Consider the following 26,001-nt stretch of genomic DNA (forward strand, 5'->3'; position numbering starts at 1 on the left):
GAGAGGGCGAGAGGGAGAGAGAGAGCGTGAGGGCGAGAGAGAGAGAGAGAGAGAGGGCGAGAGAGAGAGAGAGAGAGAGAGAGGGCGGAGAGAGAGAGAGAGAGAGAGGGCGAGAGAGAGAGAGAGAGAGAGGGCGAGAGAGAGAGAGAGAGAGAGAGAGAGGGCGGAGAGAGAGAGAGGGCGAGAGAGAGAGAGAGGGCGAGAGAGAGAGAGAGGGCGAGAGAGAGAGAAGGCGAGAGAGAGAGAGAGAGCGTGAGGGCGAGAGAGAGAGAGAGGGCGAGAGAGAGAGAGAGAGAGAGCGTGAGGGCGAGAGAGAGAGAGAGAGAGAGGGCGAGAGAGAGAGAGAGAGGGCGAGAGAGAGAGAGAGAGCGTGAGGGCGAGAGAGAGAGAGAGAGAGCGTGAGGGCGAGAGAGAGAGAGAGAGGGCGAGAGAGAGAGAGAGAGAGAGAGAGCGAGAGAGAGAGAGAGAGAGAGAGGGCGAGAGAGAGAGAGAGGGCGAGAGAGAGAGAGAGCGTGAGGGCGAGAGAGAGAGAGAGAGAGGGCGAGAGAGAGAGAGAGAGAGAGAGGGCGGAGAGAGAGAGAGAGAGAGAGAGAGAGAGGGCGGAGAGAGAGAGAGAGAGAGAGGGCGAGAGAGAGAGAGAGAGAGAGAGAGGGCGGAGAGAGAGAGAGAGGGCGGAGAGAGAGAGAGAGGGCGAGAGAGAGAGAGAGGGCGAGAGAGAGAGAGAGGGCGAGAGAGAGAGAGAGGGCGAGAGAGAGAGAGGGCGAGAGAGAGAGAGAGAGCGTGAGGGCGAGAGAGAGAGAGAGAGAGAGGGCGAGAGAGAGAGAGAGAGCAAGAGAGAGAGAGAGAGAGAGAGAGAGAGAGAGAGAGAGAGGGCGAGAGAGAGAGAGAGAGGGCGAGAGAGAGAAATAGCGAGAGAGAGAGAGGGCGAGAGAGAGAGAGCGAGAGAGAGAGAGAGAGAGAGAGAGGGCGAGAGAGAGAGATAGGGCGAGAGAGGGGAGAGGGTGAGAGAGAGAGAGAGAGAGAGAGAGAGGGCGAGAGAGAGAGAGAGAGAGGGCGAGAGAGAGAGAGAGAGAGAGAGAGAGAGAGAGAGGGCGAGAGAGAGAGAGAGAGAGGGCAGAGAGAGAGAGAGAGAGAGAGAGAGAGAGAGGGCGAGAGAGAGAGAGAGAGAGAGGGCGAGAGAGAGAGGGCGAGAGAGAGAGAGGGCGAGAGAGAGAGAGAGAGCGTGAGGGCGAGAGAGAGAGAGAGAGAGAGGGCGAGAGAGAGAGAGAGAGCAAGAGAGAGAGAGAGAGAGAGAGAGAGAGAGAGGGCGAGAGAGAGAGAGAGAGGGCGAGAGAGAGAAATAGCGAGAGAGAGAGAGGGCGAGAGAGAGAGAGCGAGAGAGAGAGAGAGAGAGAGAGAGGGAGAGAGAGAGAGAGAGGGCGAGAGAGAGAGAGAGGGCGAGAGAGGGGAGAGGGTGAGAGAGAGAGAGAGAGAGAGAGAGAGGGCGAGAGAGAGAGAGAGAGAGGGCGAGAGAGAGAGGGCGAGAGAGATAGAGAGAGAGAGAGAGAGAGAGAGAGAGAGAGGGCGAGAGAGAGATAGAGAGGGCAAGAGAGAGAGAGAGAGAGAGAGAGAGAGCGAGAGAGAGAGAGAGAGAGAGAGAGGGCGAGAGAGAGATAGAGAGGGCAAGAGAGAGAGAGAGAGAGAGAGAGGGCAAGAGAGAGAGAGAGAGAGAGAGAGTGAGAGAGAGAGAGAGAGCGAGAGAGAGGGCGAGAGAGATAGAGATAGAGAGAGAGAGAGGGCGAGAGAGATAGAGAGAGAGAGAGGGCGAGAGAGATAGAGAGAGAGAGAGAGAGAGAGAGAGAGAGAGAGAGAGAGAGAGAGAGAGAGAGTGCCTGCGAGTGCGAGCGAGAGTAGGTCTGCGGTCTTGTCCATTAGTTGATTTACTTGTTTTTGTGTAAGTTAATACGTTGTCAAATATGTTTAAACTTTAATAAACTACATATACAAGTAGTTATGTCTCTTTGTATTAATTTGTCCTGTTATTGACAAAATGCGCAACCAGATGTTCGAATAGTTCGAATATATGTTTTTTTTAGAGGGAATATTCGAACGTAATTTTTGAGCAATTTTGACAGCCCTAATACTAAGTGCATATTAAAATTTGGCACGGTTGTGTGTTTTTATTGGAATTTTACTATTTCACCGACATTTCTTTAAAAAAATCGATTTTGCACTAGTAACACAAAATACTTCCTCTCAGCGCCTTTTGGACAAAAATGTCCCCATTAAAACTGCAATTTTTAATCCCAGGGCCATTTAACTATGAAAATATGCAACCTTTGTTGAGAGGCTTTCATTCTGTTGGGAAGACTTCTAATTAAAATGTTTACTATTTTTTACCAGATGCTTTTCAGGTTTGGCCTATAGAGCAAATACTCGCTTTATTCCTGTTTTCTGCTTCGGCATATTATAGAGACACTTGGGTAAACTATGCAGCGATAATTGTGCGGGTGTGTTGGTATGGATGTCAAAGTGTGTTTGGAATGTGTGTTATATTATATTATTATTATTATTATATTGGCTTTCGATGGAGACGGCGCCCCCTGCTGCCTCCTGGAGGATCTGCGGGGAAGAGCAACACACACACACGCCGTGAGAAACCTCACACACACACATCTCTTTACGGGTCTGGTTCTCAAAGGAGCACTGGAGATCTGCTTGCTATCACACTTTACACCACACACTTATCCTACAAGCTGTCGGCATCACAAATGAAATAAGAAAAGGCAAATCCTTTTATTTCATAGAAGTCTGTAATTATTTGTCAGAGTTTTGTAGTTCTGTAATAGCTTTTGTCCTAAATGAGGTCCTAACTGAACTTGCCACATTTACCAAACAGATACGAGAGGATTCTAAAGTTAGGATCTTTCTGTAATACGGCCCCTGAAGCACAAAACCAGTCACAAGGGTCATTTTTTTTAAATTGAGATGTATACATCATATGAAAGCTGAACACATTGATGTTTGGTTTGTTAGGATTAATATGTTAGGACAATAGGACAATATTTGGCTGAGATACTATTTGAAAATCTGGAATCTGATGGTGTAAAAAAATCTAAACATTGAGAAAATCACCTTTAAAGTTGTTAATTTATGTTCACGATTTTGCTGCATTCACTCACAAAAATATTTTTTTATATATATTTACGGTAGCAAATTTACTAAACATCTTCATGGAACATGATATTTACTTAATATCCTAATGATTTTTTGGCATAAAAGAAAAATCAATAATTTTGACCCATACTATGTATTGTTGGCTATTGCCACAAATATACCCGTGCGACATGTGACTGGTTTTGTGATCCAGGGTCACATATATATATTCAAACACGCATATATTTATAAACTAAACACTTGATATGCATGTGCATGCCTTCGCCGTTTTCACAGATTCACGTTTTTGAAGTTTACAGAGATGATAATGTTTTTAAAAAAATTAAATAAACTTGCACCTTGGATCCTGTTTCACAGTTTGCGTTCGCGAGCACCAAACACTGGTGTCGTGCAAACCAACGGAAGTTTTCTGGTTTCAGTTCAAACGGTGTCGTGTATATTTAATATTTAATAATAATAATACATTTTATTTATAGGTGCCTTATGTGACACTCAAGGACACCTTACATGCATATAAAATGCATAAAACAATTTGCAACAAACATTTTTTTATAAAAATAATAACTAATGATCTTTGCAACGGAAGTGAATCAATCAAAAACTATCTTTATCTGGACAATAACTTTATTCTAGAGCTGCTGTAAAGCCCACACAATCTCTGTTACTGTAATTTCCTGTTATCTCTGTAAAGCTGCTTTGAAACATCTATATTGTTAAAACGCTGTATAAATGAAGGAGACTTGAAAAACGAGGTGAAGCAGAAACACACACCTTTTTGTTTTTGATGATGAAATCAAGGTAAGTTCCTTGCTGGAGCTGGCTGAAGTCTTTAAATCTGAAGTGTTCTGCGATCTTCTTTTCCAGCGTGCGAAGCTGAGCTAGGCTAGGAGTGCTAGTGAAGCTAGCCACGCGGTCCTGGAAATAGCTCTTCACGTCAGCTACGCAAAACAGGACCACATCATTAGGCAGGAAAGTATATAAATGAAGTATGAACAAACATTGATACTGATTATACACACTCCCCATAGTCATCGTCATCCTAGTAAAAGGAGAACCTTAATAATAAGGGAAACTGTCTGATTTGCATCAAGAACGATACAACAAATCAATGCAATTTTTCACAACAAAATTCAAGCAGCTGAGCAGAAGTCATTTAGGTGTTAGACTGTCAGCTGAATAATTGATAATTCACAATAAGGGTCCTTTTTTTAACTTAACTAACAATTAAAAAAATTATCTATTTAAATCCCCCCTGTAGTCAATCATTTTTATCCCTTAAAACTCATCTTTGATCACCTAAATGACTTATGTAAATGTTTTTTTCTTGGAAAAAATCCCTTCATGCCTTAAAATAACTTGACTGTAACTCGACACCCTTGCCTTATTTAGTATATAGGGTTCTATGAATATGCAAATGAGCCCCGCCTCCACTCACTCACTCAGCTCAGAGATCCACTCGTTGACAATTTTAACTTTTTTTTTCAATTATTAAAAAACTAAATTTTCATGTGTTAATATTATTTAATGAACCTGAAATGACATAACAATGAGCAGTTGTATTTTTATTAATAACTAAGATTAATCATCCACACATCAGCAGATGTATTGCCAATTGTTAGTTGATGCATTAACCAATGCTAACTAATAGGACCTTTCTGTAAAGTGCTGCCAATTCGTTTTTATAATATGCAGATTAATTAATTACATTAACTCCAATCAAATACCTCAATAACTGCTAAGAAAACGCCACCAAATACACATAAATAAATATATACCCGTATCACACACATACCTGACCCTTACCTTACCCGTATCACACACACACACACACACACACACACCTGACCCTAACCTTACCCGTATCACACACACACACTTGACCCTAACCTTACCCGTATCACACACACACCTGACCCTAACCTTACCCGTATCACACACACTTGACCCTAACCTTACCCGTATCACACACACGCCTGACCCTAACCTTACCCGTATCACACACACACCTGACCCTAACCTTACCCGTATCACACACACCTGACCCTAACCTTACCCGTATCACACACACACACCTGACCCTAACCTTACCCGTATCATACACACACACTTGACCTTAACCTTACCCGTATCACACACGCCTGACCCTAACCTTACCCGTATCACACACACGCCTGACCCTAACCTTACCCGTATCAAACACACGCCTGACCCTAACCTTACCCGTATCACACACACCTGACCCTAACCTTACCCGTATCACACACACACACCTGACCCTAACCTTACCCGTATCATACACACACACTTGACCTTAACCTTACCCGTATCACACACGCCTGACCCTAACCTTACCCGTATCACACACACTTGACCCTAACCTTACCCGTATCACACACACGCCTGACCCTAACCTTACCCGTATCACACACACGCCTGACCCTAACCTTACCCGTATCACACACACGCCTGACCCTAACCTTACCCGTATCACACACACCTGACCCTAACCTTACCCGTATCACACACACACACCTGACCCTAACCTTACCCGTATCACACACACACACTTGACCCTAACCTTATCCGTATCACACACACACACTTGACCCTAACCTTACCCGTATCACACACGCCTGATCCTAACCTTACCCGTATCACACACACCTGACCCTAACCTTACCCGTATCACACACACACACCTGACCCTAACCTTACCCGAATCACACACACACCTGACCCTAACCGTACCCGTATCACACACACACCTGACCCTAACCTTACCCGTATCACACACACACCTGAGCCTAACCTTACCCGTATCACACACACGCCTGACCCTAACCTTACCCGTATCACACACACGCCTGACCCTAACCTTACCCGTATCACACACACCTGACCCTAACCTTACCCGTATCACACACACCTGACCCTAACCTTACCCGAATCACACACACACCTGACCCTAACCGTACCCGTATCACACACACACCTGACCCTAACCTTACCCGTATCACACACACACCTGAGCCTAACCTTACCCGTATCACACACACGCCTGACCCTAACCTTACCCGTATCACACACACGCCTGACCCTAACCTTACCCGTATCACACACACCTGACCCTAACCTTACCCGTATCACACACACACACCTGACCCTAACCTTACCCGTATCACACACACACACTTGACCCTAACCTTATCCGTATCACACACACACACTTGACCCTAACCTTACCCGTATCACACACGCCTGATCCTAACCTTACCCGTATCACACACACCTGACCCTAACCTTACCCGTATCACACACACACACCTGACCCTAACCTTACCCGAATCACACACACACCTGACCCTAACCGTACCCGTATCACACACACACCTGACCCTAACCTTACCCGTATCACACACACACACCTGAGCCTAACCTTACCCGTATCACACACACCTGAGCCTAACCTTACCCGTATCACAACCACCTGACCCTAACCTTACCCGTATCACATACACACCTGACGCTAACCTTACCCGTATCACACACACACCTGACCTTAACCTTACCCGTATCACACACACACCTGACCCTAACCTTACCCATATCACACACGCCTGACCCTAACCTTACCCGTATCACACACCTGACCCTAACCTTACCCGTATCACACACACACCTGAGCCTAACCTTATCCGTATCACACACACCTGACCCTAACCTTAACCGTATCACATACACACCTGACCCTAACCTTACCCGTATCACACACGCCTGACCCTAACCTTACCCGTATCACACACGCCTGACCCTAACCTTACCCGTATCACACACACACCTGACCCTAACCTTACCCGTATCACATACACCTGACCCTAACCTTACCCGTATCACATACACCTGACCCTAACCTTACCCGTATCACACACACACCTGACCCTAACCTTACCCGTATCACACACACCTGACCCTAACCTTACCCGTATCACACACACACCTGACTCTAACCTTACCCGTATCACACACACACCTGAGCCTAACCTTACCCGTATCACACACACACACCTGAGCCTAACCTTACCCGTATCACACACACACCTGACCCTAACCTTACCCGTATCACACACACACCTGACCCTAACCTTACCCGTATCACACACACACTTGACCCTAACCCTAACCCGTATCACACACACACCTGACCCTAACCTTACCCGTATCACACACACACCTGACCCTAACCTTACCCGTATCACACACACACCTGACCCTAACCTTACCCGTATGACACACACCTGACCCAAACCTTACCCGTATCACACACACACCTGACCCTAACCTTACCCGTATCACACACACACCTGACCCTAACCTTACCCGTATCACACACACACCTGACCCTAACCTTACCCGTATCACACACACACCTGACCCTAACCTTACCCGTATCACACCTCAATAGCAGCAAAAGTGTTTTACAATACAACATGAACACAATAAGTACATTGTACTTATTTTTCAATGTATGTACATAATACTTAAAACCAAACTTCTTTTAAACCTCAAGCGGAGAACAAAAAAATTACTTTGCCGTTAGTACCTGTATATCAGAGCCTTAACCTTAGAGGGTGCTAAAGCTGAAAATGAAAATAAGATAACTAATAAGGTCATAAAGTGCACACCTTCAGTGGGGAGCATCTCTGTTCCTCTCTCTTCCGTAGCTTTCTTTGCCTCTGCTTTTTTCGGAGGTTTTTCTTTAGCTACCAGGTCCTGAGGGGCATCCAGGGAGCCACAGCATATAGCAAGCTGGAATAGGGCTCTAGCTAGCCTGTCTCTGATTATAGATGACAGGAATGCCTGGATATTCTGAGGACACAAACAAAACAACAAGCACAATCAGTTCAATCAATCAATCAATCAATCTTTATTTATACAGCACTTTATAGCAGCCACCAGGTGTCCAAAGTGCTTCACATCAGGTACAAATAAACAACACAACAGTCAAATAAAAACAGAGAAAAAAGAAAACAAAAGCATGAAGCATAAAAAACAGTAAGCCAGATATGGTTTCTTAAAATCATCAGAAAAATTGTTGCATCACTACTGCGTATTAAAAGCCATTCTGAACAAATAAGTTTTAAGTTTTGTTTTAAAAAGTACAGTACTCGACTTTGGGACCTCTAAAGTCCGTTGATCAGAAGACCGCAACAGCCGATTTTGTCCACCCAGAGTTCGAAGCTCAGTTGCTTGCATAACACGTTTCGTTGAAAATGCATACATTAGAAACATTCATGTTCTCAGTCGGATTCAATTACAGGGTTCCCACACCTCGGTTAACTTCAAATTCAAAGACCTTTAAAGGACTTTCCAGGTCCAATACCCTCAAATTCAAGGCCTTAATGTGGTTACATCGTGTTACCTTGTAATGTCTGGATCAGATTACACGCTTTTTTTGTCTGTTATGATAGTCACTGTCTATCTTTTTTTATTAAAGTGGACGTGCATTTTGTGTTTATTAAGAGTAAAAGCTTTAAGTTAATAGTCTATTCGTGTCTCAGCCGCGAAGCTGAGCTCTGTGCGAGGACATGCACAGAGCGGCTGAAATGAACAACTGAATGACAGTTATAACTAGTGGTCGACCGATATATCGCCACGGCCGATATATCGGCCGATATTTGGCTTTTTTAAAATATCGGCAGATAAGTTTTTCTGATTGGCCGATGTGTTGGAAGCGGGACTTTTATTTTGACGGCGCTACGGACTTTTATTTTGACGGGCGGCGCTGAGAACACCAGCACCTGAGAAGAGAACACAGCGCTCACTCACATTCTCCGTCTTCATTAGTTTACGATCTCTGTCAGTCAGATCTAATATTTTGTTAGACAGAACCGGTGGCTACAGAACTGGTCAAAGAAAGTAAATGGTATGCGAAAAAGTAATACGTTTGCTTTTATATTATTTGTAACCGAAAAGGCAAACAATCAGGCTAAAATACTTTCTCATTTACCGTCAACATTCAGCAAATGCGCATCTACATCATTTAAACAAATCTCTGAATATCTAATAAACATTTAATTTCACAAACCTTGCAGATTTAATCGAATCCAGCTGTGGTATCTTGTGAAGTGTGCATTTGTAGCCTGCATAAACGTGTTCTTGCGAGTGACGGTCCGTGTAAAGTGAGTGAATGCGAACAGAAGATCAGCTCCACAGGAGACGAGATCGAAAAACTTTAAATCCTTCATTTTAAAATATGCTGTGCTATATCCAGTTGCCCACTGCGTCATATTCATGTCGTTTTCACTGTGTGCTGTATGTAAAATTAGCGTTACCTTGTCAAGAGTCAAAGTAAAAAAAATATGATTATCAGTGCGCATGAAATTACCAGATTACTGAGTGCCCTGTTACAGTGTTTACTTCCTTTTTATTCACAAAATACTGTAATAGGATTGCAGATTCAAGAAGTTGCCATCTAAAGTATAGGGCCTAAGCATATTTATTTTAAATATTTTTAAATATTTATTAAATTTATCTAATTTATTAAATATTGATTTATATAAATATAAACTGTGTGTGTATTAGAGATGCGCGGTTGGCGGTTATAGCTGTGGACTCCGCGGATAAACCGCGGATCGGGCGGATGACGTGACGGAAAAAAATATTTTAATTAAATTCGGGCGTGTTGCGGGCGGTTTCTAGTCTCGCGGCTGTCATCAGCAGCGCCTTCTATCAGCGGATGGCGGGCGGGAAAATTGGTCGAAAACGTTGGTGCGGACGGATGATGAGTTTTGTGATGCGGTTGCACATGAAATAATAGCCCATCGCACATCTCTAGTGTGTATATATATTATATGTGTGTGTATATATATATATGTATATGTGTATATATATGTATGTTTGATATATAACTATAAATATCGGCTTTATATCGGCCATCGGCCACCCTGCTCTCTAAGATATCGGCATCGGCCATCAAAAAACCCATATCGGTCGACCACTATAGTTAATTATGGCTCACTTAATTAACACGAGGTGGAGGGACTGCAGCAATCTACAGAAAAACCCTAAAGGGAGGGGACATAGACCTTGGTATATTTACTACCTTTGAATATAATGCTATTCTTTTAAACTTTCAACCACGTCTTCTTGCAGTGACACTATACAGATCACCAAACTTACCAATATCTCCCTTCATAAAGGATTTCTCTGAAATGCTATCTTTTATTCATATGAATTACGACAACTGTGTTTTAACTGGGGATTTTAATATACATGTTGATAATTTGTCAGATATTAGAGCAAATGAATTCTTGGAACAGCTAGAATGTATGTCGTTTAAACAGCATGTAAACATACCGACCCATAAACGTGGTCACACACTGGATTTAGTTATAGCATATGGATTAAATATCAATATAACTTCTGTTGTTGATCTTGCAATATCCGATCACTGTTGTGTTTTCTTTAATGGTATTGATGCTTCTGTGCCTTGTACAACTGAACTTATTGTTAAAAAACGTTTTATTACTTCGGAAGTAGCAGAAAATTTCCCAACGCATTATATGACTTACGAAAAGAATATTTTACCATCGTCCTGTGATGTCTTAGTTGATGAGTTTAATAATAAATTGAGAACGGCTCTTGATGCAGTTGCTCCACTTAAAACAAAAAAGGACACTAATAAAAAGGTAATTCCTCGGAAGACAGATTTCGTTTTATTCTCCCGGAACCCGCACACACAGAGTGAGTGCATTACCCCCCAGCGCTCGCGCTCGCGCTCGGCCATCAGATCTAGTGCCGCGCCGCACTCTTTTGCTTTGGGAGTGCACGTCTCTATGCCTCAGTTCACCTCGACAAAGCACTCGCGGCGGCCAGTTTCGTTTCGCAAAATGTACGTGGTATCGGGGCGTGGTATCGGCGAATTTTTATGAGTACGAGTATATGAGGACAGTATCGACCCGATCCCCGATGCTAGTATCGGTATCGGGCCATCCCTATCCCAAACACACAATTATAATGCTCTCATTATAATTTTATGTAGCCTCTATGACCACTGAACTGTATTTTCCTTTTTTGAAGTGATTCCAATCATCCTTCATATTTCAAAACCATCATGTTGAACAGTGCGCATCTGAAGTGTCTCAGCTGAAGGAAGTAATCCATTATTTATCGGCTTTAATATATCAGCCAAATTTTCTTATCAGGCCGATAAAATCTCATATATCTGCTGATACCGATATGGTGGCCGATATATCGTGCATCCCTACACTAAACCAATAACAAATAGCTGCACAAGTTTTAAGCAAAGCGAGAGATTAAGTAGGTTGAACAATTACAGGACCAGTTTTAAATGTAAGCATTGCTGGTCGAATTTGAATGCATGTTTTCAAGATTTACCACACTGACCTCATGTGACTCCGCCTAACCCAGTTCAGAGCCAGTGAATCCATGCATAACGCTAAGCTCGGATAACCAGAGCTGGGAGCAGCCGAGATGCGAGTGAAACCTTGCTATCGGCGCGCATCTCGTGGCTGTGTTACGAGCGATGGCTCTGAGCCCTGAGGAAGCACAGTTGAGTTAAAGCGAGCTCTATCAACAGTGGCGTACACAGCAGCCTCTATCTGTGAGGCACAATGGGGATATTATGTGAAGTGTGTATGCAGCCAGACACTCTTCCTCTGCTCATATGAGCGCTGTCCTCCGCATCATATGATGAACGTGCTCGCTTTCACAAGCTTGTGTGAACTTAGCTGGAAGTCTTGTAGGTTGGCTCTGAATTCTGTGTTTGTAAATCGTGCATAAGGACTTCCTTCAGTATCGCTTCAGAAACATCTGTTGTGACCAGAGAAGAACAAGTCCATTATGTGCGTTTTAAAACGTGTCTCTTTGTAAAGCAAGCTCTGGCTTGAACGCTTATGCTCTTATTAGATTTTGCTCAAGTTAACTTAAGTCTTATCTTTATTCCCTAGCATTTTAATATTATCTTGCTTTGTTTGTTGTCTGTTTCTGTTTGATGCTATTTTTACTTTCTTCAGCACTTTGGATAATTCTTCTATGTTTAAATGTGCTATATAAAAAAAATGTACTTAGTCACAAGTTTGTGCCTTTCACTTACAAATTATGCATGTTATTTATTTCCTGACCTGCATAATCCGTCACTGTTTTTCCACAGTGAGTGAGTTCTCCGGTTTTTATGCCAATATAGACTCGTATCATATTTTGCTTTTGGAATTTCATAAGGAGTCATATAGTTTGTTTAAGTGCGTAATTGTGGTAATGGGTAACACCAGAATACTGCCCTAGTTAATTAGTGGTCGACCGATATATCGCCTCGGCTGATATTTGGCTTTTTTAAAATATCGGCATCGGCCGATACGTTTTTCTGGTTGGCCGATGTGTTGGAAGCGGGACTTTTATTTTGACGGCGCTGCAGACTTTTATTTTGACGGGCGGCGCTGAGAACACCAGCACCTGAGAAGAGAACGGCAGCGCCTGAATCTCATCACACAGCGCTCACTCACATTCTCCGTCTCTCTGTCAGTCATATCTAATAGTTTGTTAGACACAACCGGTGGCTACAGAACTGGTAATCAAAGAAAGTAACATGGTATGCGAAAGAGTAATGCGTTTGCTTTTATATTATTTGTAACTGAAAAGGCAAACCATCAGGCTAAAATACTTTCTCATTTACCGTCAACATTCAGCAAATGCGCATCTACATCATTTAAACAAATCTCTGAATATCTAATAAACATTTAATTTCACAAACCTTGCAGATTTAATCGAATCCAGCTGTGATATCTTGTGAAGTGTGCGTTTGTAGCCTGCATAAACGTGTTCCTGCGAGTGACGGTCCGTGCGCAGTGAGTAAATGCGAACAGAAGATCAGCTTCACAGGAGACGAGATCGAAAAACTTTAAATCCTTCATTTTAAAATATGCTGTGCTATATCCAGTGGCCCACTGTGTCATATTCATGTCGTTTTCACTGTGTGCTGTATGTAAAATTAGCGTTACCTTGTCAAAAGTCAAAGTAAAAAAAAAGTCTTTATTTGAAAAAATATGATTATCAGTGATTACTGATTAATTACCAGATTACTGAGTGCCCTTTTACAGTGTTTACTTCCTTTTTATTCACATATTCATATATTTTTAAACAATTACTTTATTTGTGAAAAACTCTGTAATAGGATTGCAGATTCAAGAAGTTGCCATCTAGTATAGGGCCTAAGCATGTTTATTTTAAAGAATTTTAAATATGTATTAAATTTATCACATTTATTAAATGTTGATTTATATAAATCTAAAGTGTGTGAGTGTATGTATATATATATATATATATATATATATATAATATGTATATGTGTGTGTGTGTGTGTAGATATATATATATATATATATATATATATATATATATATATATATATATATCGGCTTTATATCGGCCATCGGCCACCCTGCTCTCTAAGATATCGGCATCGGCCATCAAAAAACCCATATCGGTCGACCACTAGTTATAACTTATTATTATAACATGACAAAAAGAATTGTCTAAATTATGTTGCATATTCCTCAACAGTTCTTGTGATATCACTAGTTGACAACATAGTACTATTTTCGGAAATCATAGGCTATGATATTGCGCAGGTGCACGTGATGCAACGCTGTCAGAGCCGACAGACTCGTGCAAAATAATTAGGTCAAAAATTATTTAATATACTGCAAATAGCCTACTAGTTTTTTATGTTTATTTATAATCCATTTAGGCGGACAACAAGGCTACCAATACTGCGCACCTAATTAATTTAACGTTGTTTTTTTCCAACGTAATTTTTTGTTGAAAATTTCAAGCTTCAGTCGACCAAGATTTTCTTTGGTTGAGGACAGCCCTATGCTCATTTACTCACACACACGCACACTCACTCGCACACACACTCACTCACTCACTCTTAACTGAACCCGTCGTGGAGGACCAAAAAAAAATTAAACATGCAAGTCTTTTTATCGTGATGTTGTGAAGCATCGCACACGCGACGTCGGTTGTCCCCCACTATTACACACTATACGAGATGAAACGATCGAATCTTGTGTCCCGACGCCCGTTGTCATTTACGAATCCCCACGACACCCTACGTCAAACGGATTGTGCCACCATCGTGTAATCTGAACCAGGAATAAGATACATTGTTACAGTTTTGCGCGCGTGAACGTCATGGCAACGTACAACACCAAGTACCTCACACGGGAAACACTTAACGTAACACGTAAATGTGCGCAAATGACGTAAATCAAGCAAGCTAACACATTAGCAGAGCGGAGGGAATAATATGGAATTTTTTCCAGAAAACTTCTTGCACAAAATAAATTCAAGCACTTTCAAGGACCTGTATCTATGTGTGTTTACTTTCAAAAACTTTCCAGGGCCTTGATTTTTTTCTTATTCTTCATATTCAAAAACTTTCAAGGATTTCAAGGACCCGCGGGAACACTGCAATTAATCAAACCAAAGCAGAAATGGCATGAATAACAAAATACAAAGACCACATAATGGCTTAAAGTGGATGAAGAGGGAAAGGTCAATCAAAACCTCAACTGCATGAGGACCATAAAGACTCAATGATCATGATGCAAGTCGTGGGAGAAACATGTCTGTGTGGGATTAGCAGATGATGAGCGTGACATCACATTAATGAAGAGTGCAAACTATCCCTCTCCTACTCTCATCCGTAAACCCATTTACATCCTTAATTAGCTAAAAGCAATTACCAAAAGAATGTAGCATGAAATAAAAGAGAAACTATTTAAAAGATTAGTTCACCCAAAATTCGAATTCTGCATCATCCACACACTTCTTGAAGCTTAAAAGCTTCAGTTTCAGTCGTAATTGCAAAGACCAAGCAATAAAATCTCCTTTTGGGTTACGAAATAGAAAACACGTGATACAGGTTTGGAACTAAATGAGAAAGAGTAAATAATGACAGAGCTTGGGGTGAACTATCCCTTTGAGAATCCCATTTGGAAATATAATTACAAGTGGGCACTCAACCAAACCTTGTTTCAGAAAGAGAAATACTTTTGTTACAAGCAAAACTACACTGCTATATTGTGTTTGCACATGCAAATCTTATGGAAGCTTGTTTTGGAATTCCTAGATGTAAACTCAGAAAAAAAGTCAGAATTGTTTTTTGTTTTTTTTAAATCTGAATTGTGAGACAACCTGCAAGTTAGGCTATTTGTTAGTGTTTTAGTCCTCGAGACCAGACTCGATCTTGAATCTGTCACTAGTTTCACATATTTACATGGTCTTGGTCTTTTCATGAACTCATCTTGACTCAGACTCGTCTTTTTGCGGTCTGTGTCGACTCTTGCATTATTGCATTGCCTAAGTCATTCAGACCCTCTTCAGGTCTCTGCCTTAAAGGATTAGTTCACTTCAGAAATAACATTTCCTGATAATTTACTCTTCCCCGCATCATCCGACATGTTCATGTCTTTTTTTTCTTCAGTCGAAAAAAGAAATGAAGTATTTTAAGGAAAACACTCCAGGATTTTCTCCATATAGTGACTTCAATGGAGTCCAACGGGTCGAAGGTCCAAATGTGAGTTTCAGTGTAGCTTCAAAGTCTCGACACGATCCAGCCGATGTCTGATCTGAAGTATATAAATGTTTATTTTTGTTATAAATGTGCGCTGGTTTGTCTAGATCAGACTCTTATTCCTCGGCTAGATCGTGTCGAGACTTTGAAGCTGCACTGAAACTCACATTTGGCCTTCGACCCGTTGTCACAGTGTTGGGTTTGTGTTCCCCTGATGTCCACTAGATGTCCTCCTTTCCCACGGTGTCCTTCACTTATGAACTACATTTCCCACGATCCTTTGTCTCATCATTGCACTCAGCTGTTTCTTATCACTGATCATTGCACTCAGCCAATTCCCCATTATCATTGTCGATTCCCTGTGTATATAACCCTGTCTGTTTCAGTATGTGTCACGGAGTCCTTGTATTATGTCCCCACACTTCCGTTATTTGTATCAGACTGGTTCTCGTTTGTATTTTATGTTTTGGATTGCCTTATTGGACTTTTGACCCCTGCCTGGATGACTAAGAGTTTGGATTGCCCTTTTATATTAAATTACTGCTTTTGGATTTTCTGCCTCCAGTGTGTGTTCCGTGACAGAAGGACTCCGTCACACAAGATCCAGCGGTATGTTTCTCAATATCTCTTCCCCAGCCACCGAGCGGGAGAGAATGGAGTTTTTTAAGGGGACCCGATTAGTTAAGTTTCGTGGAACCCGTGGAGGTCGCAGTGGAGGAGGTGGTCGAGAGCCTGTTCACGTCCCGTCTGCCCAGTCAGAGACTGTTCACGTCCCGTCTACCCAGTCAGAGACTGTTCACGTCCCGTCTGCCCAGTCAGAGAATCTTCACGTTCCGTCTGCCCAGCGAGAGACTGTTCACGTTCCGTCTGCCCAGCGAGAGACTGTTCACGTCACGTCTGCCCAGCGAGAGACTGTTCACGTCACGTCTGCCCAGCGAGAGACTGTTCACGTCACGTCTGCCCAGCGAGAGACTGTTCACGTCACGTCTGCCCAGCGAGAGACTGTTCACGTCACGTCTGCCCAGCGAGAGACTGTTCACGTCACGTCTGCCCAGCGAGAGTCTGTTCACGTCACGTCTGCCCAGCGAGAGACTGTTCACGTCACGTCTGCCCAGCGAGAGACTGTTCACGTCACGTCTGCCCAGCGAGAGACTGTTCACGTTCCGTCCGCCTTCCTGGGCCGGGACTATCTGGAGCGTCTGGCTCGGATCCTGGACATGCCCGTGTCTGCTGTTCCAGAGCCGGAACCAGTGTCTGCTGTTCCAGAGCCGGAGCCGGAGGCAGAGCCAATGGCCGTTCCAGAGCCGGAGGCAGAGCCAGTGCCCATTCCAGAGCCGGAGGCAGAGCCATTGCCGGTTCCAGAGCCGGAGGCAGAGCCATTGCCGGTTCCAGAGCCGGAGGCAGAGCCAATGCCTGTTCCAGAGCCGGAGGCAGAGCCAGTATCCGTTCCAGCGCCGGAGGCAGAGCCAGTGCCATCTGCCTTCTTGGATCTGGACTATCTGGAGCGTCTGGTTCGGATCCTGGACATGCCCATGTCTGCTGTTCCAGAGCCGGAGCTAGTGTCTGCTGTTCCAGAGCTGGAGGCAGAGCCATTGCCCGTTCCAGAGCCGGAGGCTGAGCCAATGCCTGTTCCAGAGCCGGAGGCTGAGCCAATGCCTGTTCCAGAGCCTGTGTCTGTTCCAGAGCCAGTGTCTGTTCCAGAGCCTGTGTCTGTTCCAGAGCCAGTGTCTGTTCCAGAGCCATTGCCCGTTCCAGATCCGGAGGCAGAGCCAATGCTTGTTCCAGAGCCTATGCCTGTTCCAGAGCCGGAGGCAGAGCCAATGCCTGTTCCAGAGCCTATGCCTGTTCCAGAGCCGGAGACTGAGCCAATGCCTGTTCCAGAGCCGAAGGCTGAGCCAATGCCTGTTCCAGAGCCGGAGGCTGAGCCAATGCCTGTTCCAGAGCCGGAGGCTGAGCCAATGCCTGTTCCAGAGCCTGTGTCTGTTCCAGAGCCTGTGTCTGTTCCAGAGCCCGTGTCTGTTCCAGAGCCCGTGTCTGTTCCAGAGCCAGTGTCTGTTCCAGAGCCAGTGTCTGTTCCAGAGCCAGTGCCTGTTCCAGAGCCAGTGCCTGTTCCAGAGCCAGTGCCTGTTCCAGAGCCAGTGCCTGTTCCAGAGCCAGTGCCTGTTCCAGAGCCAGTGCCTGTTCCAGAGCCAGTGCCTGTTCCAGAGCCAGTGCCTGTTCCAGAGCCAGTGCCTGTTCCAGAGCCAGTGCCTGTTCCAGAGCCAGTGCCTGTTCCAGAGCCAGTGTTTGTTTCTGTGTGTGTGTCTGTTTTTGTGACTATTACAGTTCTTGTGGCTGTTCCTGAGCCGGTGTCTGCTGTTCCTGAGCCGGTGTCGGCTGTTCCTGAGCCGGTGTCTGCTGTTCCTGAGCCGGTGTCTGCTGTTCCTGAGCCGGTGTCTGCTGTTCCTGAGCCGGTGTCTGCTGTTCCTGAGCCGGTGTCTGCTGTTCCTGAGCCGGTGTCTGCTGTTCCTGAGCCGGTGTCTGCTGTTCCTGAGCCGGTGTCTGCTGTTCCTGAGCCGGTGTCTGCTGTTCCTGAGCCGGTGTCTGCTGTTCCTGAGCCGGTGTCTGCTGTTCCTGAGCCGGTGTCTGCTGTTCCTGAGCCGGTGTCTGCTGTTCCTGAGCCGGTGTCTGCTGTTCCTGAGCCGGTGTCTGCTGTTCCTGAGCCGGTGTCTGCTGTTCCTGAGCCGGTGTCTGCTGTTCCTGAGCCGGTGTCTGCTCCGCCCTGGCCGCCCGAGGGGTCTTCGCCGCCCTGGCCGCCCGAGGGGTCTTCGCCGCCCTGGCCGCCCGAGGGGTCTTCGCCGCCCTGGCCGCCCGAGGGGTCTTCGCCGCCCTGGCCGCCCGAGGGGTCTTCGCCGCCCTGGCCGCCCGAGGGGTCTTCGCCGCCCTGGCCGCCCGAGGGGTCTTCGCCGCCCTGGCCGCCCGAGGGGTCTTCGCCGCCCTGGCCGCCCGAGGGGTCTTCGCCGCCCTGGCCGCCCGAGGGGTCTTCGCCGCCCTGGCCGCCCGAGGGGTCTTCGCCGCCCTGGCCGCCCGAGGGGTCTTCGCCGCCCTGGCCGCCCGAGGGGTCTTCGCCGCCCTGGCCGCCCGAGGGGTCTTCGCCGCCCTGGCCGCCCGAGGGGTCTTCGCCGCCCTGGCCGCCCGAGGGGTCTTCGCCGCCCTGGCCGCCCGAGGGGTCTTCGCCGCCCTGGCCGCCCGAGGGGTCTTCGCCGCCCTGGCCGCCCGAGGGGTCTTCGCCGCCCTGGCCGCCCGAGGGGTCTTCGCCGCCCTGGCCGCCCGAGGGGTCTTCGCCGCCCTGGCCGCCCGAGGGGCCGCCCTGGCCGCCCGAGGGGTCTTCGCCGCCCTGGCCGCCCGAGGGGTCTTTGCCGCCCTGGCCGCCCGAGAGGTCTTCTTCGCCCTGGCCGCCCGATGGACTTTACGTCTCGCCCTGGCCGCCCGATGGACTTTGCGTCTCGCCCTGGCCTCCCGATGAACTGTGCGTTTCGCCCTGGCATCCCGATAGACTTTGTGTTTACCCCTGGATGCCCGATAGATTTTTTGTTTTGCCCCGGTCCCCGGTTAAACCCTCACTCCTTGTTCCTGTCTCCCTTCATGGACCTGGCCCACCTTCCCTCCCCCTGATCCTCCACCGTTCCACCTCCCTCCTGAACCTCTTGTATTATATTGTGTTGTGTTTTCTGTGTTTCTTGTTGTTGTCATGGAGCGTCTGGTAGCCGCTCCGTAGAGGGGGGGTTATGTCACAGTGTTGGGTTTGTGTTCCCCTGATGTCCACTAGATGTCCTCCTTTCCCACGGTGTCCTTCACTTATGAACTACATTTCCCACGATCCTTTGTCTCATCATTGCACTCAGCTGTTTCTTATCACTGATCATTGCACTCAGCCAATTCCCCATTATCATTGTCGATTCCCTGTGTATATAACCCTGTCTGTTTCAGTATGTGTCACGGAGTCCTTGTATTATGTCCCCACACTTCCGTTATTTGTATCAGACTGGTTCTCGTTTGTATTTTATGTTTTGGATTGCCTTATTGGACTTTTGACCCCTGCCTGGATGACTAAGAGTTTGGATTGCCCTTTTATATTAAATTACTGCTTTTGGATTTTCTGCCTCCAGTGTGTGTTCCGTGACACCCGTTGGACTCCATTGAAGTCACTATATGTAGAAAATCCTGGAGTGTTTTCCTCATAAACCTTCATTTCTTTTCCACTGAAGAAAGAAAGACATGAACATCTTGGATGACGTGGGGGAAAGTAAATTATCAGGACATTTTAATTCTAAAGTCAACTCAGTCTTTAACTCGAATTCGGTCTGAAGTACAACAAAACTGTTAGGAGTTTTGGAAAAACATCTAGTAAGTATGCATAAAAGTAATGAGTGTCAAAGCAGGCTCTGCTAAATAAGTAACTTAGCAAGATGCCACCCATGAAGAACCGGTTCCAGTGCGGTTAGCAGACATCAAACATCAAACATCAAAACCACAAGAAAAACCAGCTTGCAAACTATGTTTTATAATAATGCGAAAAGTACAAAAAATGCTTTTCTTACTTAGTATTTTTGTCTTGTTTCCAGTCCAAATATCAAAAAGAATTTAAATCAACATGCATTTACTAGATGAGTAAAACGACAAAAGATATTGAGTCTTGTTTTCTGGGGTAATAAATAAATATTAAGTGAGTTTTTGCTTAAAACAAGCTAAATTATCTTCCAATGGGGTAAGAAAAATAATCTAGTTTCTGTTTGAATCAAGATTATTTTCTTAGCCCATTGGCAGATAATTTAGCTTTTTTTAAAGCATCAACTTTTTGATAAATTCCCCTGGAAAACAGGACATAATATCTTATATGTTATTTTACTCATCTATTAAATGCATCTTGATTTAAGAATTTTTAGATATTTGGACTTGATACAAGACAAAAATACTAAGTCAGAAAAGCCTTTTTTGCAGTGTATAAGTTGCTCACCTTCGTCATAGCTTTACTGAAGATGCCTTCGGAGTTGGTGAAGACTTCCATGACTGCATCGGAGGCGGTCATATTTGCGTATTTTTTCCTAAGCTCGGAGTTTCCCATCTGGGAGTAGATCGCAGGTCCTTGGGTGGGATCCAGCAGGCACTTCTTGATCTTAAACATTTTGGCATCCACCTCCTCCTGAATCTCCCTCTGAATGGATTCTTTGGCCTTGTCAATGTGGATATACTCAGCAGCCGTTGCCTTATTCAACGTCTAAGAACACATCATGAGCAAATAAAGTCTTTTTTTAATATTGCGTACTGACCCAACAAATGCCACCATTGGTTTAAGAATGATGGGTATTTTAGAGCGCAACAGTTTCACAGTTCCAGAATTTTGGAAAATTCTTGAAGGATGTATTTTCAATGCTTTGTAGATAGGAATGCACCGATATGAACATTTTGCCCGATACCGATAACCGATAATTATTTATACTTGAAAGCCGATTACCGATATATTGGCCGATAAATCTAAATCAAAATTTTTATATAATTTTGAGAAACTGATTACAAAAACAAAAAGTCTCACCATTAAAATCTATGTCCCAAACACACAATTATAATCCATTTTACTTTCTATTTTTCACAAAACACAAAAGGAGAAAAATGTAAGACTTTTCCATGCAGTAACAAAGAGGACCGAAGCCTTTGTGTTTCATAAAGAAAAAGCACCAGTAAAAGCACCAGAAAAGTCATTCATTACACTTAGGAATGCACCGATATGAACATTTTGGCCGATACTGATAATTGTTTATACATCCGTCCTTCGGATGAGACGTTAAACCGAGGTCCTGACTCTCTGTGGTCATTAAAAATCCCAAAAAGTCCTTCGATAAAGAATAGGGGTGTAACCCCGGCATCCTGTCCAAATTTGCCCCTTGGCCTCTGTCCATCATGGCCTCCTAATCATCCCCATATACTGATTGGCTTCATCACTGTCTCCTCTCCACCAGTAAGCTGGTGTGTGGTGGGTGTTCTGGCGCAATATGGCTGCCGTCGCATCATCCAGGTGGATGCTGCACATTGGTGGTGGTTGAGGAGATTCCCCCTTCTATGTAAAGCGCTTTGAGGTCACAGGGAAAGCGCTATATAAATATAACGAACGAATTATTACTTGAAAGCCGATAACCGATTAGATATGTTGGCCGATAAATTTACATTTTTATATACTTTTTGAGAACCTGATTACAAAAACAAAAGTCTCATCATGTCCCAATCAAACAAATTATAAAGATGTTCTTATTATAATGTTATGTAGTCTATATGAAAAATTTGTCCTGCACATGTTGCACTTTACTCTATTTTACTTTTTGAAGTGATTCCAATCATATTTCAAGAAATTCAAAACCATCATTTTAAACAGTGGGCATCTAAAGTGTCTCAGCTGAAGGAAATAATACATTATTTTACCGGAATCTTACCGAAATGGGCAACCCAAGACTCTGGATTCTGATGCCGAGTTCATAAGGCGAATCGCAGCTATAATGGTCTGCAAGGTGTTTCAGGAAATCAGCAAGGTCAATTCTAGGTGTCTTGCATTTTCTCCGGAACATTCGGAGACTCTAAAGCAAGCAGAAAACCATAGCATTACGTCAACACAGATGTACTCATGTTTTGTGTATGTTGAATAATGGTCAAGAACACAACCAATGCCAAACTAACTCACCCTAAGAATGTCCACAGTTGCAATCTGATGTACATCATCATCTTTAGTATTTGCATCTATTTTGAACATTCGGTGGATCAGAGGGATCTTGCAGAGAGGGCCCAGATTGAGTTCTTCGAAGCGTTTCTTGTTCTTCAGGTTGGCCAGAGCCTGTCCCAGTTCGTAAAGTGTGCACACAGAAGACACCGCCTCCACTGACTGACAGTGAAAGAAACACATCAAGTAAACTCAAGACACCAGAAAAAAAGTCTCAGCACAAGATCTCATACCTCAATGAACAAATTGATCTCCTTGATGGTGCGCTGAAGGTCCTGCACTGCGGGGAGATGCCGACGAGCGTCCACATTCAAATCTTTTAAAGTAGACACTTGTAGAAGTGAGCAAACTCTGCTTATTACCTGTGACAATGGAAAAAACAAAAATGTAGTCATGGTATTGACATTGGGGATGAGAACAAAATAGGTCTGGATAATTTTCCAAGACACAAACCCTCTCGATGGTCACATGCTCTCCTTCGGCTGAAAGGGCTCTCATGACGTCCTCCGCCAAACTGTTCACTTCACTTGAGCTCATGGCTTTTCTCCGTCTCCTAACGATGTTTTCATCTTCCACCAAGGCTTCTGCTGCCCTCATGTTCGAGCCATGAACCTCCCTCAACTGGCTGTAGAAGGACTCATAGAAGACAAGCCCTCTTCCCTCCTTCAGCTTCTTCTCCTCAGCATTGGGAATCTTGGAACCAAGAACTGGGAAGTCATCAAATGACAGATTACCAGGGGCGGTTGAACTTGCCTTGGGCCGAACCACTTGTTCATCCTCCACGGGTTTGGATCGAACCTTCTTTGGTTCCTCGTCAGTCTTCTGTTGTGGATCTACAAGAATAAAGTCAACAATGTGTTTTTAAAGACTTAAGAAAAAGGAACCGTTTATTTACTTGTCTATAAAAGGGGCTTTCGCACCGGATAGTTCTAGGAACTAGCCACCAGGGTGGATCCCAGAGAACTAATGGTTCCCCTAGAAACGTTTTCCTGGTTGGATTTCACACTGCGAGTACGAACTCTGACATGCATAGAAAGTAGACAGTGATTGTGGCGAGGGGGGCGTGGTTTTGCGCGCCTAAGTCTGTAGCGAGAGACGAGTCAGCGAGCTGTGCAGTGAGTAAGTAGGTCAAGTGCAGATGATGAACACCTGTGTCTGATTGCAGTGATTGGCGTGGAGACCGCATATAAGCTGCCAGGAATGAGAGAGCGAGAGGAGAGAAGGGCTTGGGACTCACACGTGACCCGCAGCACACACTGGCATCGGACTGAGTTTTGTTAAAGTGGAAAAAGTTTCGGATCAAACGGACTGAGTATTGCTAAAGTGGAAAGAGTGGTCGTCTGACTGAACTGTGAGAGCTGGAGACATACAGCGTGAGCTGGTACAGCAGGCAGACTGTTTCTTATATTGTGCTGTAGTGTTGCACTACGGTGAAGGCGCACGAGCGCACCTTTTTGTTTCTTTTATTTGTTTCTAAATAAAGTGCGAGTACCAATTCCGCCGACCGTCTTCTTCTTCCTACACCCCACACGCTGAGTTTCACTACAGTAATGAATAGGTATTAGCGTATGCGTGTGGTTTATGTCCAGTGTTGCTGAGCAGAAACATATAATCATGTTTCTCTAGTTCTCCTCATAGTTGCGTTGGATTTTCTCCTCAGCGTAAAGGGTTAGGAGGCTCAACTGTCACTGTTTTCCATGTTCGTAGAGTTAGTTACTGGAGTAAATATATAGGCTATAATCTGTTTGTTTACAGCCTTTTAAAAAAAATGGCGGGTGCTGGCGTTTCGCGTTTGTTCGGCCAATCAGCGAACACTAACATCACAGTAGTTCCTATAGCGCTGGTTTAGACCGACTCTGAAGGAGGAGTAAATTAGTTCCTCCAAAAGGAGTTCCTAGAACTAAAATCATTCCTAGTTCCTGCGGCTAAATCTGGGAACTTCCGCCAATAGTTCTAGGAACTTTGAAAAGGTTCCTCCGGTGCAAAAGCCCCTTATATAACTGTTTATACTCTTACTGTCAAGGCACTTTACTCCTGTTTGTTTATTTTCTACAACTGGAGAAGAGGAGTATGTTTTAAACGGCAATGTTGACCCAAATAAGAGGGAGTAGCCATTCTCCAGTTCACCAATGGAGTTGCTTGCAGCAGGATACTTTCTTATAACCTCTTTAACTTTATCTATCAGATCCTCTTGCGTCATTTCACTACCTCTTTGAGCAAAGTAAGCTCCCAAATAACTAGCTTTCGGGGATGGATTAGCAGGTGTTGGGTCGTTGTTCACTGTTGGTGGGATTGCAGGTGTTGGGACTCTTCTGTGATTCTTATGGAAGATTCTCTCGTTCTCCACCAAAAGCTCATCGCTCAGAGAATCAATGAAGGAGGCGATTGAGCTAAAACCAAAGTCTGAGACTTTGAGGTTTCGCCGATACTCCTGACTGAAGAATATAGACAACAACTTAAGAGGAATGCCTGTAGGATTTCCCTTAACCAGCTCCACAACATCTTTGTAAACCCCATCAATGTGCACCGGTGCTGAGAAAACTATAAAAAAAAAACGTATGAGATTGAATGACAGAACCCTTAATTTTATTGTATTTATTTGAGCCATACAAGTTGATAAATTACCTGTGGGTGTTGAAGCTTCAGCCATGGCACTCCTGTAGTAGATTTGCCCATTTTCCACGCACAGCTCTTGGCTGAGAGAGTCAACGAAATCTGCTATTGAGGAGAACCCTAATTCTTTCTTTCTTATAGGTCTCCCATACGCAGTCTTATAAAACGTTGTTAATTTTGAAAGTGGAATGCCTTCCTGGTAGATTTTTACCAACTCCACGACATCTCTGCATCTCTTTTCAAAGTCTTCACCTGTAAAATATATGACAGCACTATCAGGATAGCGTAAGATATATTTGAAGATGGACAGTAGATTCGGCCACTGATAATCCTACTCAGTTTATTCTGGTAGTAAATACACACAGCTCCGGAAAAGGTAAAAACACATTAAAAATAGTGTTGATGTTTCCCTGTGTAACGAAAACAAGAATCAACATCCATTTAAGCGTGTTGTATTCATGTTTTCGCTATATAGGAAAAATCCACTACTTCAGTTTTTTTATAGGTTCAATCTGTGCTTGAGAAATTATCCTTTACAATAAACAGCTACAAAAATGGAATGAATGGATCTAGAAGTTGCATATAATGTGAAATCAGTACCTGTAAGAACTATGTTTTTCTTGTGAAAGATCACACCATCTTTCAGCGTAAGATCCTTACTAAGAGAGGCCACAAGCGTTTCCATCGACGGGAAACCAAGTTCAGCAGGCAAAAGGACTAGTTTATACCTCTGAGCAAAGATCTTTGCTAATTTATCAAGAGGAATTCCTTGAGGGTGTTTTTTCACTGTCTTGATTACTTTCTTAAAAATGTCCTTCGTAGGAACGGCTTTTGGGGGATCCTTAACCAGCTCCATGACGTCTTTAGAAATCCCATCAATATGAAAAAAGAG

The 26,001-nt window shown here is 44.4% G+C and overlaps 2 protein-coding genes across 2 annotated transcripts in view; both read right to left on the reverse strand.

Annotated features, from left to right (window-relative positions):
* The window catches only part of LOC143737933 (uncharacterized), a 98,637-nt gene that overhangs the window by 65,407 nt on the left and 7,229 nt on the right, over positions 1-26,001 (reverse strand). Inside the window, exons 5-14 of the mRNA XM_077229735.1 lie at positions 25,710-25,970; positions 25,122-25,361; positions 24,513-25,037; positions 22,950-23,329; positions 22,730-22,858; positions 22,461-22,658; positions 22,216-22,356; positions 20,748-21,008; positions 7,839-8,022; positions 3,928-4,094 (exon numbers count right to left, since the gene is read on the reverse strand). Of these exons, the coding sequence (XP_077085850.1) occupies positions 3,928-4,094; positions 7,839-8,022; positions 20,748-21,008; positions 22,216-22,356; positions 22,461-22,658; positions 22,730-22,858; positions 22,950-23,329; positions 24,513-25,037; positions 25,122-25,361; positions 25,710-25,970 (2,486 nt within the window). The remainder of the gene's footprint in view (positions 1-3,927; positions 4,095-7,838; positions 8,023-20,747; positions 21,009-22,215; positions 22,357-22,460; positions 22,659-22,729; positions 22,859-22,949; positions 23,330-24,512; positions 25,038-25,121; positions 25,362-25,709; positions 25,971-26,001) is intronic.
* On the reverse strand, positions 14,541-17,689 carry LOC143737931 (uncharacterized). The gene is made up of 2 exons (XM_077229733.1): positions 14,743-17,689; positions 14,541-14,643 (listed from the first exon to the last, which is right to left on the reverse strand). Exon 1 carries the CDS (start codon positions 17,492-17,494, stop codon positions 16,883-16,885), a length of 612 nt encoding a protein of 203 aa, XP_077085848.1. The 5' UTR covers positions 17,495-17,689; the 3' UTR covers positions 14,541-14,643; positions 14,743-16,882.

Source organism: Siphateles boraxobius, unplaced genomic scaffold (assembly GCF_051911475.1).
Source record: "Siphateles boraxobius isolate OS27281-9 unplaced genomic scaffold, OSU_SipBor_1 131, whole genome shotgun sequence".
Taxonomy (NCBI): domain Eukaryota; kingdom Metazoa; phylum Chordata; class Actinopteri; order Cypriniformes; family Leuciscidae; genus Siphateles; species Siphateles boraxobius.